This window comes from Heteronotia binoei, chromosome 21 (assembly GCF_032191835.1).
Source record: "Heteronotia binoei isolate CCM8104 ecotype False Entrance Well chromosome 21, APGP_CSIRO_Hbin_v1, whole genome shotgun sequence".
Lineage (NCBI taxonomy): Eukaryota > Metazoa > Chordata > Lepidosauria > Squamata > Gekkonidae > Heteronotia > Heteronotia binoei.
This window is the reverse complement of record NC_083243.1, coordinates 119,486,762-119,501,725: the sequence shown is the minus strand read 5'-3', so window position 1 is coordinate 119,501,725 and position 14,964 is coordinate 119,486,762. Positions and strand designations below refer to the sequence as shown.

Below are 14,964 nucleotides of genomic sequence, written 5' to 3'. Positions count from 1 at the left end.
TATATATATATACACACACACTGTGGCTAACAGCCACTGATGGACCTCTGCTCCATATTTTTATCTAACCCCCTCTTGAAGCTGGCTATGCTTGTAGCTGCTACCACCTCCTGTGCCAGTGAATTCCACATGTTAATCACCCTTTGGGTGAAGAAGTGCCTCCTTTTATCTGTTCTAACCCGACTGCTCAGCAATTTCATTGAATGCCCACGAGTTCTTGTATTGTGTGAAAGGGAGAAAAGTACTTCTTTCTCTACCTTCTCCACCCCATGCATAATCTTGTAAACCTCTATCATGTCATCCCACAGTTGATGTTTTTCCAAGCTAAAGAGCCCCAAGCGTTTTAACCTTTCTTCATAGCGAAAGTGTTCCAAACCTTTAATCATTCTAGTTGCCCTTTTCTGCACTTTTTCCAATGCTATAATATCTTTTTTGAGGTGCGGTGACCTCAAAACAGTACACAGTATTCCAAATGAGACCGCACCATCGATTTATACAGGGGCATTATGATACTGGCTGATTTGTTTTTCATTCCCTTCCTAACAATTCCAGCATTGCATTGGCCTTTTTTATTGAAATTGCACACTGTCTTGACATTTTCAGTGAGTTATCTACCACGACCCCAAGATCTCTCTCTTGGTCAGTCTCTGCCAGTTTACACCCCATCAACTTGTATTTGTAGCTGGGATTTTTGGCCCCAAGGTGCATTACTTTGCATTTGACTACACTGAACCTCATCTGCCACGTTGACACCCACTCACCCAGCCTCAACAGATCCCTTTGGAGTTCCTCACAATCCTCTCTGGTTCTCACCACCCGGAACAATTTAGTGCCATCTGCAAACTTGGCCACTTCACTGCTTACTCTCAACTCCAAATCATTTATGAACAAGTTAAAGAGCATGGGACCCAGTACTGAGCCCTGCAGCACTCCACTGCTTACCGTCCTCCACTGCGAAAACTACCCATTTATACTCACTCTGTTTCCTATTAATTAGCCAGTTTTTGATTCACAAGAGGACTTGTCCTTTTACTCCATGATTCTCGAGCTTACTAAGGAGCCTTTGATGAGGAACTTTATCAAAAGCTTTCTGGAAGTCAAGGTAAACAATATCTATCAGGTCTCCTTTGTCCACATGTTTGTTCACCCCCTCAAAGAAATGTAACAGGTTAGTGAGGCAAGATCTTCCCTTACAGAACCCATGCTGAGTCTTCCTCAATAACTTGCGTTCATCAATGTGCCTACTCATTCTGTTCTCGATAATAGTTTCTACCAACTTTCCCGGTATTGAAGTCAAACTGACTGGCCTGTAGTTTCCCGGATCTCCTCTGGAACCCTTTTGAAAGATGGGGGTGACATTTGCTACCTTCCAGTCCTCAGGAATGGAGGCAGATTTCAATGAAAGATTACATATTTTTGTCAGAAGACCTACAAGTTCAACTTTGAGTTCTTTCAGAACTCTTGGATGTATGCCATCCGGACCTGGTGACTATAACATGAGAAAAGCAAATGTGCATGGTTATGTTATGTGACGTGTCCAAAGTCAACAGGAGCCCTTTCCCCAACTAAGAAGTGCCCCAATGGGCATGGAAAAGTCGGTTCTCTATGTTGAGTTTCCGCTCATCACTCAGCTGTTCCAGTGTACAGAACCCAACCTCCGATGAGGAGAAAAGGGAGCAACTCAGTTTCATTTTTTTTAAGACAGATGCCAGAGGCTATCCTTAACGTGAACTACAAGTGGAAGGCTTTTTCAATAGTAGGGAAAAGAAGTAGCTCTGTTCGGCTTTGATGTACTTCTCTCTTACTTCATATGTTCCAAGATCTAACTCAGATAGTAAAAACTGAATACCAGGCTGGTCTTCCAATGAATTGGGCCCTACCTCACCTGATTGAACGGGGGAGAAGATATTCGACCCCAGCACTCATTGGTGCTCCAAGAGCGTTTCTCCTCGCGTCCTCCACGAACGCCAAACTTCTGACAACTGCGGCCAAGAAAACCTTCAACGCCCCCGAACTTCCCCTCCCAGCCGATATCAGACAAAGAGAGTCTGCGATTGGCTATAACAGGAAGGTCGCTGTGGTCTGATTGGCTTGAAGCTTCATCTCCAAGGAAGGCCGACCACGCCCCCTCCTCCGCTCATCGTCTGCTGCCGCGGGCCAAATTCAAATCGCTGACACTGACCGAGTGAGTGAGTGAGTAGATTTTAGGCAGAGAAGATACGACAAGCAGCAGGCTTAGCTGAGTAGTGGGACCTAATACTGGAGTTTCCTGCACTGGAAAAGATAGTGGAGTAGGTAGGCTGCAGGTAACTAGAAGGGAGGAGAGATTCCGTTCCCGGGGTTGGTGGCGCCAAACGTTTTAAACTGGATCCTCGAAAGGTACCGCCCCATTCCTTTAGCAGCCAATCAATGGAACTGTATGCTTGGCGTGGCAAGAGGGGGTGGAGTCTCGGGTAGTTCGGTCTGAGAAGCGCGGGCGAATTCCGGGACTGAAGGGGAGTTTTGTGGTGGGTGGGAAGGAGGTGAGTCAGCGGGAAAGCTAAGGGGTAACGGGGGGTAAGGAGAAAAAGGTGTGTGAAGCGCGAGAAATGATCGCGCGTGGGGCCAGATAAAAGGACATCAGTGGATGTCACCAAGCGACGAGTGGGAGACGATGGTGGGATTTGGCGTGATGTGAGTTTCATCGGGTGTCAGATCGTTCTGTGGCACACTTACAGTGCTGGTCTGAGCAGAGTTACACCCTTCTAAGCTCATTCATTGATTTCAACGGACTTAGAACAGTGTAACTATGCTTTAATATGATTATATCCAGGTGGGTAGCCGTGTTGGTCTGAAGCAGGAGAACAAACTTTGAGTCCAGTGGCACCTTTAAGACCAAAAAGTTTTATTTAAGGTATGAGCTTTTGTATCTTAGGAAGTGTACGCGCACATGAAAGTTCATACCCTGAATAAAACTGTTGGTCTTAAAGATGCCTCTGGACTCAAACTTTATTCTTAAATGCAGTTTGCATTTCTTAGTGTATATTTGCATATTTTGTAAGTTATTAGTTTAGTTGTAGTGTCCTTTCAGAACACATACAGAAGACAGGCTAACAACAGTAAATAACAAAATGGTGGTGCTTTGATTTGTAAATATTAAATGTTTAGGTAAGAACAAAATTTGTTTCACCAGGCTTTTGACTGTAAATGCATGTTCCACAATAAACTTGCTTGCCTTGGAAGTGCCCCAGAACTCTTCATAGGTCAACTCAACTATCTGGATTTGTGAATGATATCACCAAAATGGATCTGTAATGTATTCCAGAAAGTGTGTTGCCCAGATCTAACTGATGGAGGGGGGGGTGGGTCTTTCCACACCAAAATATTTTCTTGGGATAGGTCCTGTGATAACTTCTGAGGGTGCATGATTTAACAAGCTAAACACATTTGTGTCTAAATAGGCAACTAGCTGCATATTCCTTGAATTCTAAGTAAGTCAGAAGGTAAATGCAGGATTTTTAAAAAAATGATTGTGTCCCTCTGGAGAGACAATTTCCAGACAATGCCTCTTACTATGTGGGTACTCTGTTTTAGAGCATTGTGAGTTAATTGAATGGTCTACTATTTCATAATGCAGAAATTCAGTGAGCATGTAGCTCTGTTGTACAGTGCCATTTGAAGAACCTTTTCCTGGAAATTAACATTCTGAGTAGACCAGCTCTGGATCACTCTCCAAATATTATCCTAACAACTGAACAGGATACATGATTTGATACATGTTATTTTGCTCAGGCAGGGCATATCACTTTGGACTGGATTGTTGAAAGGGTGACCTCACCTGCAATCCTCAGAATATCAAGAGTATGTGTGCTGCCTAGAAATTTCTTGCTCAACCCACTGTGGCTATAGTGCAAGGAAATAGCACATATGTTATATTTGGGAGAGAAGGGCAAGTAAATGGATCTTATTAAAGAAGTACAAATGTTCCTGTAACTGGGCTATACAGCTATTGCATATTATTCCTAGTCTTTTCTCCACACACACCTTTATTATTTGAGCTATTTTCATGGTGTATTTGCACATTTTTTCTTCTGTGCATGTTCACCATTTGTAAAGTATGCTCTTTTATTTCCTGTTACCTGCTCGTTTCACCACAATGAGGTTTTCCATTCCCAGTAAATTAAATCAAAGGATGTATGAGTGCCAATTCAGCATTATTTAAAAAACCTGAGCAACAAATTGCAGGAAAAAGAAGTGCTTATGAATGAAAATTATGGAAAATTAGTACCAGAAAGAATGGTGGGGAAGATTGCAACTGAATAATTATAATTCCTCTAGATACAGTCTAACAATGGGATTCTTTTTACTGCAGTGGGAAAAAACCCTACAAAGCACACTTAATATCGTGTTGGCCTTTAAAACACTGTGGTAGCGGATTCTGAGTATACATTGTGTTGCAATTTGTTCATTGTTTCTTAAGAAGTCTTGCATCATTTTCCAATTCAGCTTTGTTCCACCAGCTCTAATCACATTTCTTTCCTATTGTCCTTGTTAAAGGCACAGATGTCACCTCATTTTGCTCCCAAGGTGACTTTTACATTTCCCTTCTCTCTTAGAATGTTCAAAATGCTACATAATCAAATAGTACATGACATATTTAAGAGAAATTCTGTACCTGAAGTAAATGTGAACTGGGAAGAAGTTTAGAGTGGCAAAATGAACACTGAAGACAAAGTAAGTTGTTGCTCTTAAAACTCTTGCAGTCTCCTCTATTTGATCTTCAGTGCCAGTAATGTTACTCTTGCATAGGCCACAGAAATCTGTGCATGAAGCTGCAGTTGTCCTTTTCAACAATAGGTGAGGCAGCTCCAGAATTATCATTACTCTGTTGTAGATCTGCTGAGCTGCTTTCAGTTAGTGCTCAACTTTCAGTTTTTTGATGAATAGTTAGCCCTCTTGCAGTCATACGTCTTGCTCTATGTATTAATACTATGGCAACCCATTTGCAAAGGTCACAGGGAGGAAAGGGTCCTGTAATAACTGGAAATTGAACTCCATTAATTAAGCCACAGGTATAATTTCACTGACAATTTATATGTGACTCAAAAGTATCATGCCCAGGTAGTGTTTGTTGCAGAAAATAGCCAAATAGGTACACAGTGAATAACTACAAGGGGGAAATAACACTTTCTTATAGAAATTAACCCAATATACAAAAGATAAATAAATAAAATAACATGAAAATTTGTATCAGGGCTCTTTTTGTAGCAGGAGCACCTCTGCATATTAGGCCACGCTCCCCTGATGTAGCCAATCCTCCAAGAGTTTAGAAAGCTCTTAGTACAAGGCATACTGTAAGCTCCAGGAGGATTGGCTGCATGGGGGGGGGGGGCGTGACCTAATATGCAGAGGAGCTCCTGCTACAAAAAGTCCTGATTTGTGTTTAAAAAGTAGATCCCAATATTTATGTATAAAAATACAGTAATGCAATATCTAAATTTGTACCACCACCAGTGTTCAAAACTTTATGATTAAGGCATATGTAACACAAGAGGCTATTGTGCTTCCTCTTATTTTATTATTTACTTCTGTAACAGATCTCTGTGTTGCCTTTATTGTTAAATATCCTTCCCTAGTGGCTTACAGAGATTAAAACAGATATAAAATCCAATACCCTCCCAGTGTATTATTCAAAATATACAGGCCTCATTTTGGGCAGGAGCTCACAGGAACGGAACTCTGGAACCTCTACATTTTATTGTACTCTTTCTTTCTAACCCCCCCCCCCAAAAAAAACAAACAAAACACACCTTGCTTCTGGGCTCCATTGTTCCACCCCCCTTTGAGAATTTTGCTGAAGATCTAATAAACTTTCTAATATTTTTCCCCACAAAAAAATGGGAAAATAACCAAAACAGATAAAACAGATTGAAATCGTCATCATGCTACTGTGGCCACATAGGAGAAAGTAATTTAAAAAGTATGATGGGAGTCAGGTTTTATTATGACATAATTCAAGAAGCATTTTAAGGTAGATGCTGAGCTGATATAATTTAGTGCACCTTCCAGTGATGTCAGGGGTGTGTGGCATATGCAACTGAGTTGTGCAAATGACTTGTGCTAATGATCTCCGGTACCTCTTTTTCTACGAAATGACCCCTGAGAATACACATGCAGTTCCCCCTGATAGGGTCTTAGATGTTATCATTGTTTTTAAAAATGCATTTGGCAAAGGATAAAACCAGGCACAAGGGAAGCAAAACAAACAGGCGGATCCAGTGGAGTAGTTCTGTGGACAGATCTATTTCTTTATGTGGTGTGAATTTCTCACCTCCCACTGCAGCCCCAAAATGCTACACTGGGGGTCATTTTGGGCTGAAGAAGGGAGGGAATATGAGAATTAAAAGAATCTGAATGCCCCTGGTTTAAAACTAGCCATTATACCACACATGATGCTCTGATGCTAGAATGGAGAGAAACATTCCTGCACTTTATGGAGAGAGAAGGATTGTGCAGAGGGAAGCTTTTTGGAGCTATATATATATACTGTACTGTATTGTTTCTCTACAACAATTTATTCCTAAACACAATCCCATATAATATGGTAAGAGGTAAATGGCAAAGGAAAAATGGAAAAGTTACTTTTCTGAAATGCCAAAGAAGTACCAAAGTACAAAAAGAGAGAGAGACAAAAAATGGAGATATTTCTTTATTTGATTTCTAACCCACTCTCCCAGAAACTGACTCAGTGAAACCAACTGATGCCCACAAAATGAGAAATAATGACTGCATATATATTTTGACAACAAGCATGCGTTGCCTTAAACATTATACTTCTGGTGTGTGGATAATAGCAACAGCTTTACTTCAGCATTGTTATTATGCCTGATTTTGTGTCTCACTGTTTTTTGTTTTTGGATCAGGAAAACCAGCTTTTTGAACCACATGAAAGCAGAGTGAAAACTCCTCTGAAACAAAAAGCTGCCTCCAGTTTGTTCTTGGTAGAGATCCAGCCTGCTGCTTCTTGCCATCTGAGGACACCACCAAAGCCTAATGAAATCTCTCCTGCAGATCCATGGACACCAACAGCTAATCTTAAAATGCTGATCAGTGCAGCTAGTCCTGAGATTAGAAATCGTGAACAGAAGAAAAAATCAATGGACAGCAGAAGTGAAACTCTTGAGGCAAAATATTTCTGTTTGTTGTTTCGTTATAAATGTTCTTGTCAGCTGTGCTTATTTTTATTGAAAAGTAGCTAGGCAAGTGGTGTTGCTTAATTCAAGTCTCTGGTGTAAATTTAAATTTTGGAGTGCTTGCTATTTTTAGGGGTAACAATTTCTTTGCAGCAGATGCTGAATGGTAGGTCCATTATTTTGAGACATCGGCTGGCACTGAAAAGACACTAAATCTGTCAAATCTTAATATTTGTATATAAGACATTACCAATTGGTGTTTCTGTTTTCTGTATACAGGACCATTTATCAGGCGATGAATATGAAAAATCCCAACCAAGCCGTAAAGAGAAAAGTTTAGGATTGCTGTGTCACAAATTTTTAGCTTACTATCCACATTATCCCAGCCCTTCCGAAAACAATGAAATTTGCCTTGATGAAGTAGCAGAAGAGCTTAGTAAGTTTGAGGATGGGCTTTGGTCTTTAGCACTTAAAAATGTGACCTGATGTGTGCTATAAAATGCTTAGCATTGCTTAGAGGTTTTAGATTAAACTATGCTTATTAGATCAACAAGTCTTGTTGAATGCAATCATGGTTATAGACAAGTACAAAAACATGACAATTGCATTCTGTGTTCACCAGTGCTTTACCATGTTCAAAATGCAACCTGTTCTTACAGAAAAGCTCCAACAGAGTAATAGTGGCTTTTGTGAAGTTGCAGGAATAAAAAGAACTGAGACGATCTACAAAGCTTACTTGCTGTATGTATTTCTAGCAGTATGTTAATCTGCCCCTGTTTTCTGAAACCAGCATGGTAGCAATATGTTAAACCAGTCATTCACCATTTGAACAGCTAGGGCCAGAATCAGTCTTCTAGAACAATGTGGGCCCCCTTGGATAGGCATCTGGTTCTGCCCTGTCAGAATGTTGGCTATTCTGTGGGCTGTGAAGTGGCATTCTCCCTACCCTCCCCCCACAAATAATTTCTCTGTTGCATCCCATGGGCAAAGAAGATAGTAACATTGATGGATGCTGTATCTTCTGGTATTGGCCCAAACTCCAAGTGTTACAATTGTACAAAGGTAGTAATAAATGCTCAATTTAGTATAATAATAGTAAACAGAATTTTAAAAAATAATTCTGAATTAAAATATTTATACCCCACCTTTTTATTGACTTAAGAAGACTAAATATATATTTGAACATACTCAAAGAAAAGGCATGTCAGCATAGCATTTGGATCATTCTAGTTGCTTATACCAGCTGTGACATGAAGTAATTTATTGTGAGCATCTATTTTCATATTGTTCTTGTAAGATCAGTGTTGAAATTCTAGATTTGTTGATGCTGTGTTGGAAAAATTAATTGTCCTTCTAAGATTAACAATTGGTAGAGCTGTTGTGATGTTATCCTACATGAAAAACAACCTTAGCAAAATATTAATTTTAAGTACCAGCATTTTATATATCCAGGATATACTGAGCCCATTTATTAAAAGGATCTTTTAACAGTATCAATGAGAAAATAATGTTGGCCTCAAATAAGTGATTTTTAGCCGTTAAAGAGATCTTGAAACTGATATTGTTACCTATAAACTTGATATTACTGAGCCTCTTAGAAATTGGGGAGGGACGGTGGCTCAGTGGTAGAGCATCTGCTTGGGAAGCAGAAGGTCCCAGGTTCAATCCCTGGCATCTCCAAAAAAGGGTCCAGGCAAATAGGTGTGAAAAACCTCAGCTTGAGACCCTGGAGAGCCGCTGCCAGTCTGAGAAGACAATACTGACTTTGATGGACCAAAGGTCTGATTCAGTATAAGGCAGCTTCATGTGTTCATAAATTTTAATGCATTTTGTTTTCCTTGTATTAACTTTCATCAAGATACGTTATTGAAGAAATGTAAAATCTGATAAATGGATTGTGATGGGTTAGATAATGTTAATGCTATATTGTTAGCATCTAGTGAAATTTTATTTTTAATGCTCCAAATACAGTATTCTTTCAGTACCTCTAACATGAAGTAAATGGTTCAGTAAAAATAGCAAACAAAAATATTGGCAGATGGCAGAGCTTCCTTGTTCTTCCTGTTTCTAGGCTTCCTAGAGGTAGCTGGTTGGTCACTGTGAACAGAATGCTTGATTAGATGAGACTTTCATCGCATCCAGCATGGTTTTTAAAATGTTATGAAGAATGACAGTACAATCCTGAGCCAAGTTAAATGCTTCTAAGCCCACTGATGTCAATGGACTTAGAAGCCTTTAACTCTGTTTGGGATGTTGCTGATAGAATGTCAAGCAACTGGTATTAATCAACAGGTTAGTTCTCATACTCTTCCAAATAGCTGCAATGCAATGAAAGTGATAATCAAAGCTCAGGAAAAAAATTTCTGTTTCAAACAAATTTTTTTCCACATCTAGCAGGCTCAGAATCAGTTCCACAGATTACAAAGGCTATTGATAATTTTCCATACTATCCGGCAGCACTGAACCTGTAATAAATATTTCCAAATCTCTCATGGAACACTATAATAGAGATCTTACAGTCCTGATTGAATAAGAATATAGGCTGAATGCAGAAACCATTGCAAGGGTTTTTTATCATTTTTAAGAATTAAAGTTATCTTGTCTCATTTCAATAGTCTTAAAACTACTAGCCATCTAAACAGTAATTTAAAATTCAATTAGCAGTAATACAATTAATCCAGCGTTGCCACTTTCTGGAAAGTCAGGGAGATGGAAATTGGTCAAGGAAAGTTAGGGGAATTGGTCTGAAGTCAGGGAAATTGTGATTAAAATATATTCAAGCAGTACTGCTGCATATGAACATATGAAGCTGCCTTATGCTGAATCAGACCCTCAGTCCATCAAAGTCAGTATGGTCTACTCAGGGTTTTTCACGCCTACTTGCCTGGACCCTTTTTAGTTGGAGATGCTGTGGACTGAACCTGGGACCTTCTTATTTATTTTTATTTATTTATATTTCGATTTATATCCCGCCCTTCCCACTGAGGTGGCTCAGGGCGGCTTACAACATTGATGCTCTAACACTGATGCTCTACCACTGAGCCACCGTCCCTCCCCAAGAGCATGATCTGTTCTTGTGGCAACTGGAATAGAGAAGTAGCGGAATACAAGTAAAACTTGATGATGCCCTTTTACTCAGCTCCACCCCTGACCCCCAACTAGCCTGATGTGTTTGTAGAGCTCTGTCCCTGCATGATTTCCAAGGTCTGTAGCATTAGCAAAGCAAGGCTTGTTTAAATGTTTAGCAGTATACAAACTTTAAACATCTGTTTTCATCCCTACCTGCTAGTATTGCATTTAACTTACATATAAAGATAAGCATGTTTTTGGGTCATACTTGTGTATGGAATGAATGTTTTGTTTAATGGCAAACCACCCCGTAAAAAGTCTGCTGTGAAAACGTTGTGAAAGCAACGTCACTCCAGAGTCTAAAATGACTGGTGCTTGCACAGGGGACTACCTTTTTAAAAACCCAGCACAGAGTTGCAAATCAGTTTTGCTGCTGTTGGATTTCATAGACAACTAGCACTTTCTGCTCTGCACCACGCAAAATAAATTTTGCGAATGTGCTTGCTTGTTCCTGCTGGAGTTTACAGAGTACCAGCTTTCTCATCCTCTTGCCTGATTTCTCCCATGCATAAAGGTTGCAAATGAGGATTGTCTGCTTCTTTAGAATGCAGAAACTCCACCTTCTTTCTTGCTTCTGATCTGCACATTACACTTTCTGGAACCAGAAAGTGAAAGTGAAACTTTCCTAGCTTTGGAAAGTTCCTACTAATTAGCATTCAGAGTTTACTTGAATTGAAGTTTGTATCTTGGTGTAATTTTCGATACAGTTGCAAAACAGATTTGCTGCAGTTAATGTTAAAAGAAGCTGATATTAAATCTCTTACTTTGACAAATATTTTTGCAGTTGAGACTTGTGTAGTTGTAGAGTGGAACATTTAATTAAGCCTTGCATTAATGCAACCAGGGCCGGCCCTTCCACTAGGCAAACTAGTAGGGCACCGGGAGGGTGGGGGCGCAAAATTGGGCTCCCCACCGCCCTCCCAGTGCCCCAGGCAAGGACCTAGTTTGCTTTTCTCCCCAGCCCCCCACCTGCCGCCGCCCACCCCTCTGTTCCCTTCCCTCCGTTTGCCTCCCCCCGCCATGGCTCTCCCTTCGCCCTCCTTTTGGACTCTTTCCCACCCCCACCCTGTGCCAATTTCAATGCTGGAACCAGCTCTAGTGCTGGGTTCCAGCTCTCTAAATCCCACCCCCTTCCTGGTCGAACACTGGAATCGCGGGTAAAGCCGTGCTGCGGGGCCAGGCTGCGCTCACTGTCTCTCAGCCTGGAATAGCGTCCTGAAAGGGTGACCCCTGCTGCCACTGACTCCTCCCCTCCCCACTTCCTGGATGGGAGAGGAGGCAGCAGGGGTTGCCCTTTCAGGACGCTATTCCAGGCTGAGAGACGGTGAGCACAGCCCGGCTCCGCGGCGCAGTTTTACCCGTGATTCCAGTGTTCGGCCGGAAAGGGGGGGCTTTAGAGAGCCTGAATGCGGCGCTAGAGCTGGTTCCAGCTTTGAAATTGGCACGGGGGGGGGCGGCAAAGGGTCCGAAGGGAGGGAGGAGGCAGTAGGGGGGGGAGCAGAGCCGCGGCGGGGAGGGGGGAGGCGCAGGGGGTGCCAGACAGCTAGTCTGCCTAGGGCGCCATGGGGCGTCAGGGCACCCCTGAATGCAACACAACCTATTCATTTTTTAACTTGTGTTTATATTTGAATGGTGGTCAGGGAAATTGACAAACATTGGTCAGGAAAATGAAAAATAAAATTTTAGTGGCAACCCTGTAATCTCTAAAAAAATCTAGTCATTATGTACAATTTTGGGCATTTCATGATTCTCTGTTCAGTTGTTGGGTAGACTTTTTTGATAAAATCTTCTGTTGGTTCATCTGGAGTTCTTATTAAAACATATAGAATTATTCATACCTATGATTAGATAACCTTTGTTGCTGCTTTTCCAAAACTAATGGAATTATCTTCTTACTTTGCTTCTTTATAACCTAGTGGCCAGGCCCGGTGCTGGAGTTTTCAGCACCCCAGGCTAGATGTTTCTCCTCCGCTCCCGATGACGTCACTGTCACACACCCACAACTTTGCGGAGGCTGGAGCCTCCACAAAGGGCTCCCCCCCGCCTGACTTTGCAAAGGCTGCCCGAGTCTCAGGAAGCCTCCGCAAAGCGCCCCACCCCCAGACCGACTTTGCGAAGACTGCCTGAGTTTCGGGAAGCCTCCGCAAAGTCCCGAAGGCGGCAGGCACACTTAGACCACTGGTGCTGCCCCCATTCCTGACTTTGCGGAGGCTGCCCAAGTCTCGGGAAGCCTCTGCAAAGCGCCCCCCCCCCCAACTTTGTGAAAGCTGCCCAAGTCTTGGGAAGCCTCCGCATAGCGCTTTCCCCCCAACTTTGCAAAGTTGCCCAAGTCTCAGGGAGACTCCGCAAAGTCCTGAAGGCAGCAGGTGTGCTTAGAGCACTGGCTCTGCCCCCGTTTCCGACTTTGCAGAGGCCTCAGGAAGCCTCCGCAAAGTCAGGTTGGCAGTGGGGCGTGGGGAGAGCGGGCCATGGCCCTAGGCTAAGTGGCGCCCGAGGCGGCTGCCTGCTTGGCCTACTTCTGCGCACCAGCCCTGCTAGTGGCTGCCCCAATTTATTATTATTTTCATATTTTGGTGCAGCAAATTTTAATGTTCTTTCACTTTTATCATAATATAAACTTTTAATTCTTTGACTACTGATTTGCCTAACATGTTGGCTCCTGTGATCTATCAAAACAAAGACTGAGGATCTTTCCCATATTCTTCTTTTTCTAACAGTCCCATCTGATCATAGAAAAGTTGATTCCAAGGGTTGTGTGACCTAAATGGACTAATAACTACATGGGTAGGGAAATTGCAGTGTGTTGAGGGGAATAAAGAGCCCTCTTTGCCTTTCCCGCTGGCTTTTTCTGACCCTTGTGCTTAATCCATGTGAATCCCAGGACCCAAGGAAACACTTTGCTAGGTTTGAATGGGGAAGACCTGTAACTGATCAGCAACTTTTACTGATAGATTCCAGGATCCAACCCAGTGATCACTGATGTGAAAATTCCAGTTGTTTTATTTCTGAACTGATTTTCTCTCCATTTATTGTAATATGATGCTAGAAGTACTTTGCAGAGAAGCTTTGGCTGAAGTCCAGGTAATGTGTTGGATAGAAGGTGGTGGTGGTCAACAGTCTCCCTGGCTTTCCACTCCCTGCAGCTCCAAGAAAGTTTATTCCTGGGGTTGTGGGACCCATGTGGAGTAATATCCATGTGGGTTGGGAAGGCTGCAGTAGCAAGAGGGTGAAATACCTCCATCCTGCATCTTGTATGAGCAGAGCTCAACTGATGCAAGAAACAGAAAGGAGCAATTTTGCCCCCTTCTCTCCCTTCAATATAGCCTCCCAACCACAATAGTTATTACTCCACACTGCCCCCGTAACCACAGGAATAAATTTCACTGGATTGGAAATGGCTGCTGGGGAGAGGAGAAAATAATGAACGCCGGGCATGCTTGCATGGTTTTTGCAGTGAATCTAACTCAATGCTTTCAGGAATACGAGGAGATAAAAATTCAGCGATCTTAGTATAATAATACTGCATTATTGTATTATAATAGATGTACTCAAAAATTCAATGATTTTAGTATAATAATAACTGCATCATTGTATTGTAATAGATGTATTCAATCTCAGTGGCTTACAAGAGGCATGTTAAAGTAAGTATTCTATTGCAACATTTTTTATAATCAAAGAAACCTTTTATTTTTCTTCTAGATGTTGAACGCAGACGCTTATATGACATAATGAATGTTCTAGAAAGTCTTCATATGGTGAACCGGCTTGCCAAAAACAAGTATGCTTGGCATGGAAGTCATAATCTTAAAAGAACACTACAGGTTTTGAAAAAAGTGGCTGAGGAGAACAAGTACCTGCAGCAAATTCAGTTAATTAAAAGAAGAGTACATGAAGAAGAGCCTGAGGGGAACAATCAGAAGATTGAGTTGGTGGGAAAGCATGATATTTCAAATAACCATGTGGATATAAGCTTTGTTGAACTTCCTGGGATGGAATTTCGAGGAGGTAATAGTTTGCTGTGTTTCCAGGGTTCTTATGATAGATAATACTTTCTTATCTCATGAAACTTGACTATTTTTTCTAAATATATAAAACAAAATGCATCGCACTCCACCAAGTGTGATCTTAATAGCAGAAAAGAATAAAAGTCTGGTAACACCTTAAAGACTGACTAAATGTGTGGTCGGGTATGAGCTTTTGTGAATCACTGCTCACTTCTTCAGATATCAGCTAGAATGTGCAATCTTAACACAAGCTCCATTGAAATGAATGGAAGTGGCATAGCAACAGCATTTGGGGTGCACCCCAAGCAAGATAGAACATGATTGTTACAGCTTGACATAATGAATGAGTGGCTTCAAGATAAAGGCAGTTTTTATCTCTTGTCTTTGTACAGCTTCAGTAAACAGTCGTAAAGACAAATCATTAAGAGTGATGAGTCAGAAATTTGTGATGTTGTTCCTTGTATCAGTCCCTCAAGTTGTGAGTCTTGAAACTGCTGCTAAAATTTTGATTGGTGAAGACCACACTGAGAATTTAGATAAAGGCAAGCTTAAAAGTAAGTAAGAGAAACTGCTACTTATATGTGTGTCCTGTACTGTTCGATTTGAGCTTCTGCCTTAAAAAAAAATACATTGCTTACTTCTTTTGGTAATTCTCAAAT

General features: G+C 41.5%; 1 protein-coding gene across 1 annotated transcript in view; it reads left to right on the top strand.

Moving 5' to 3' along the window:
• The first annotated feature begins 2,183 nt into the window (after positions 1-2,183).
• Positions 2,184-14,964, top strand: part of E2F8 (E2F transcription factor 8) — a 30,121-nt gene continuing 17,340 nt past the window's right edge. The window contains 6 exon segments of the mRNA XM_060262208.1: positions 2,184-2,379; positions 4,596-4,713; positions 6,903-7,163; positions 7,452-7,608; positions 14,001-14,306; positions 14,698-14,859. Coding sequence (XP_060118191.1) covers positions 4,696-4,713; positions 6,903-7,163; positions 7,452-7,608; positions 14,001-14,306; positions 14,698-14,859 — 904 coding nt within the window. The 5' untranslated portion in view covers positions 2,184-2,379; positions 4,596-4,695.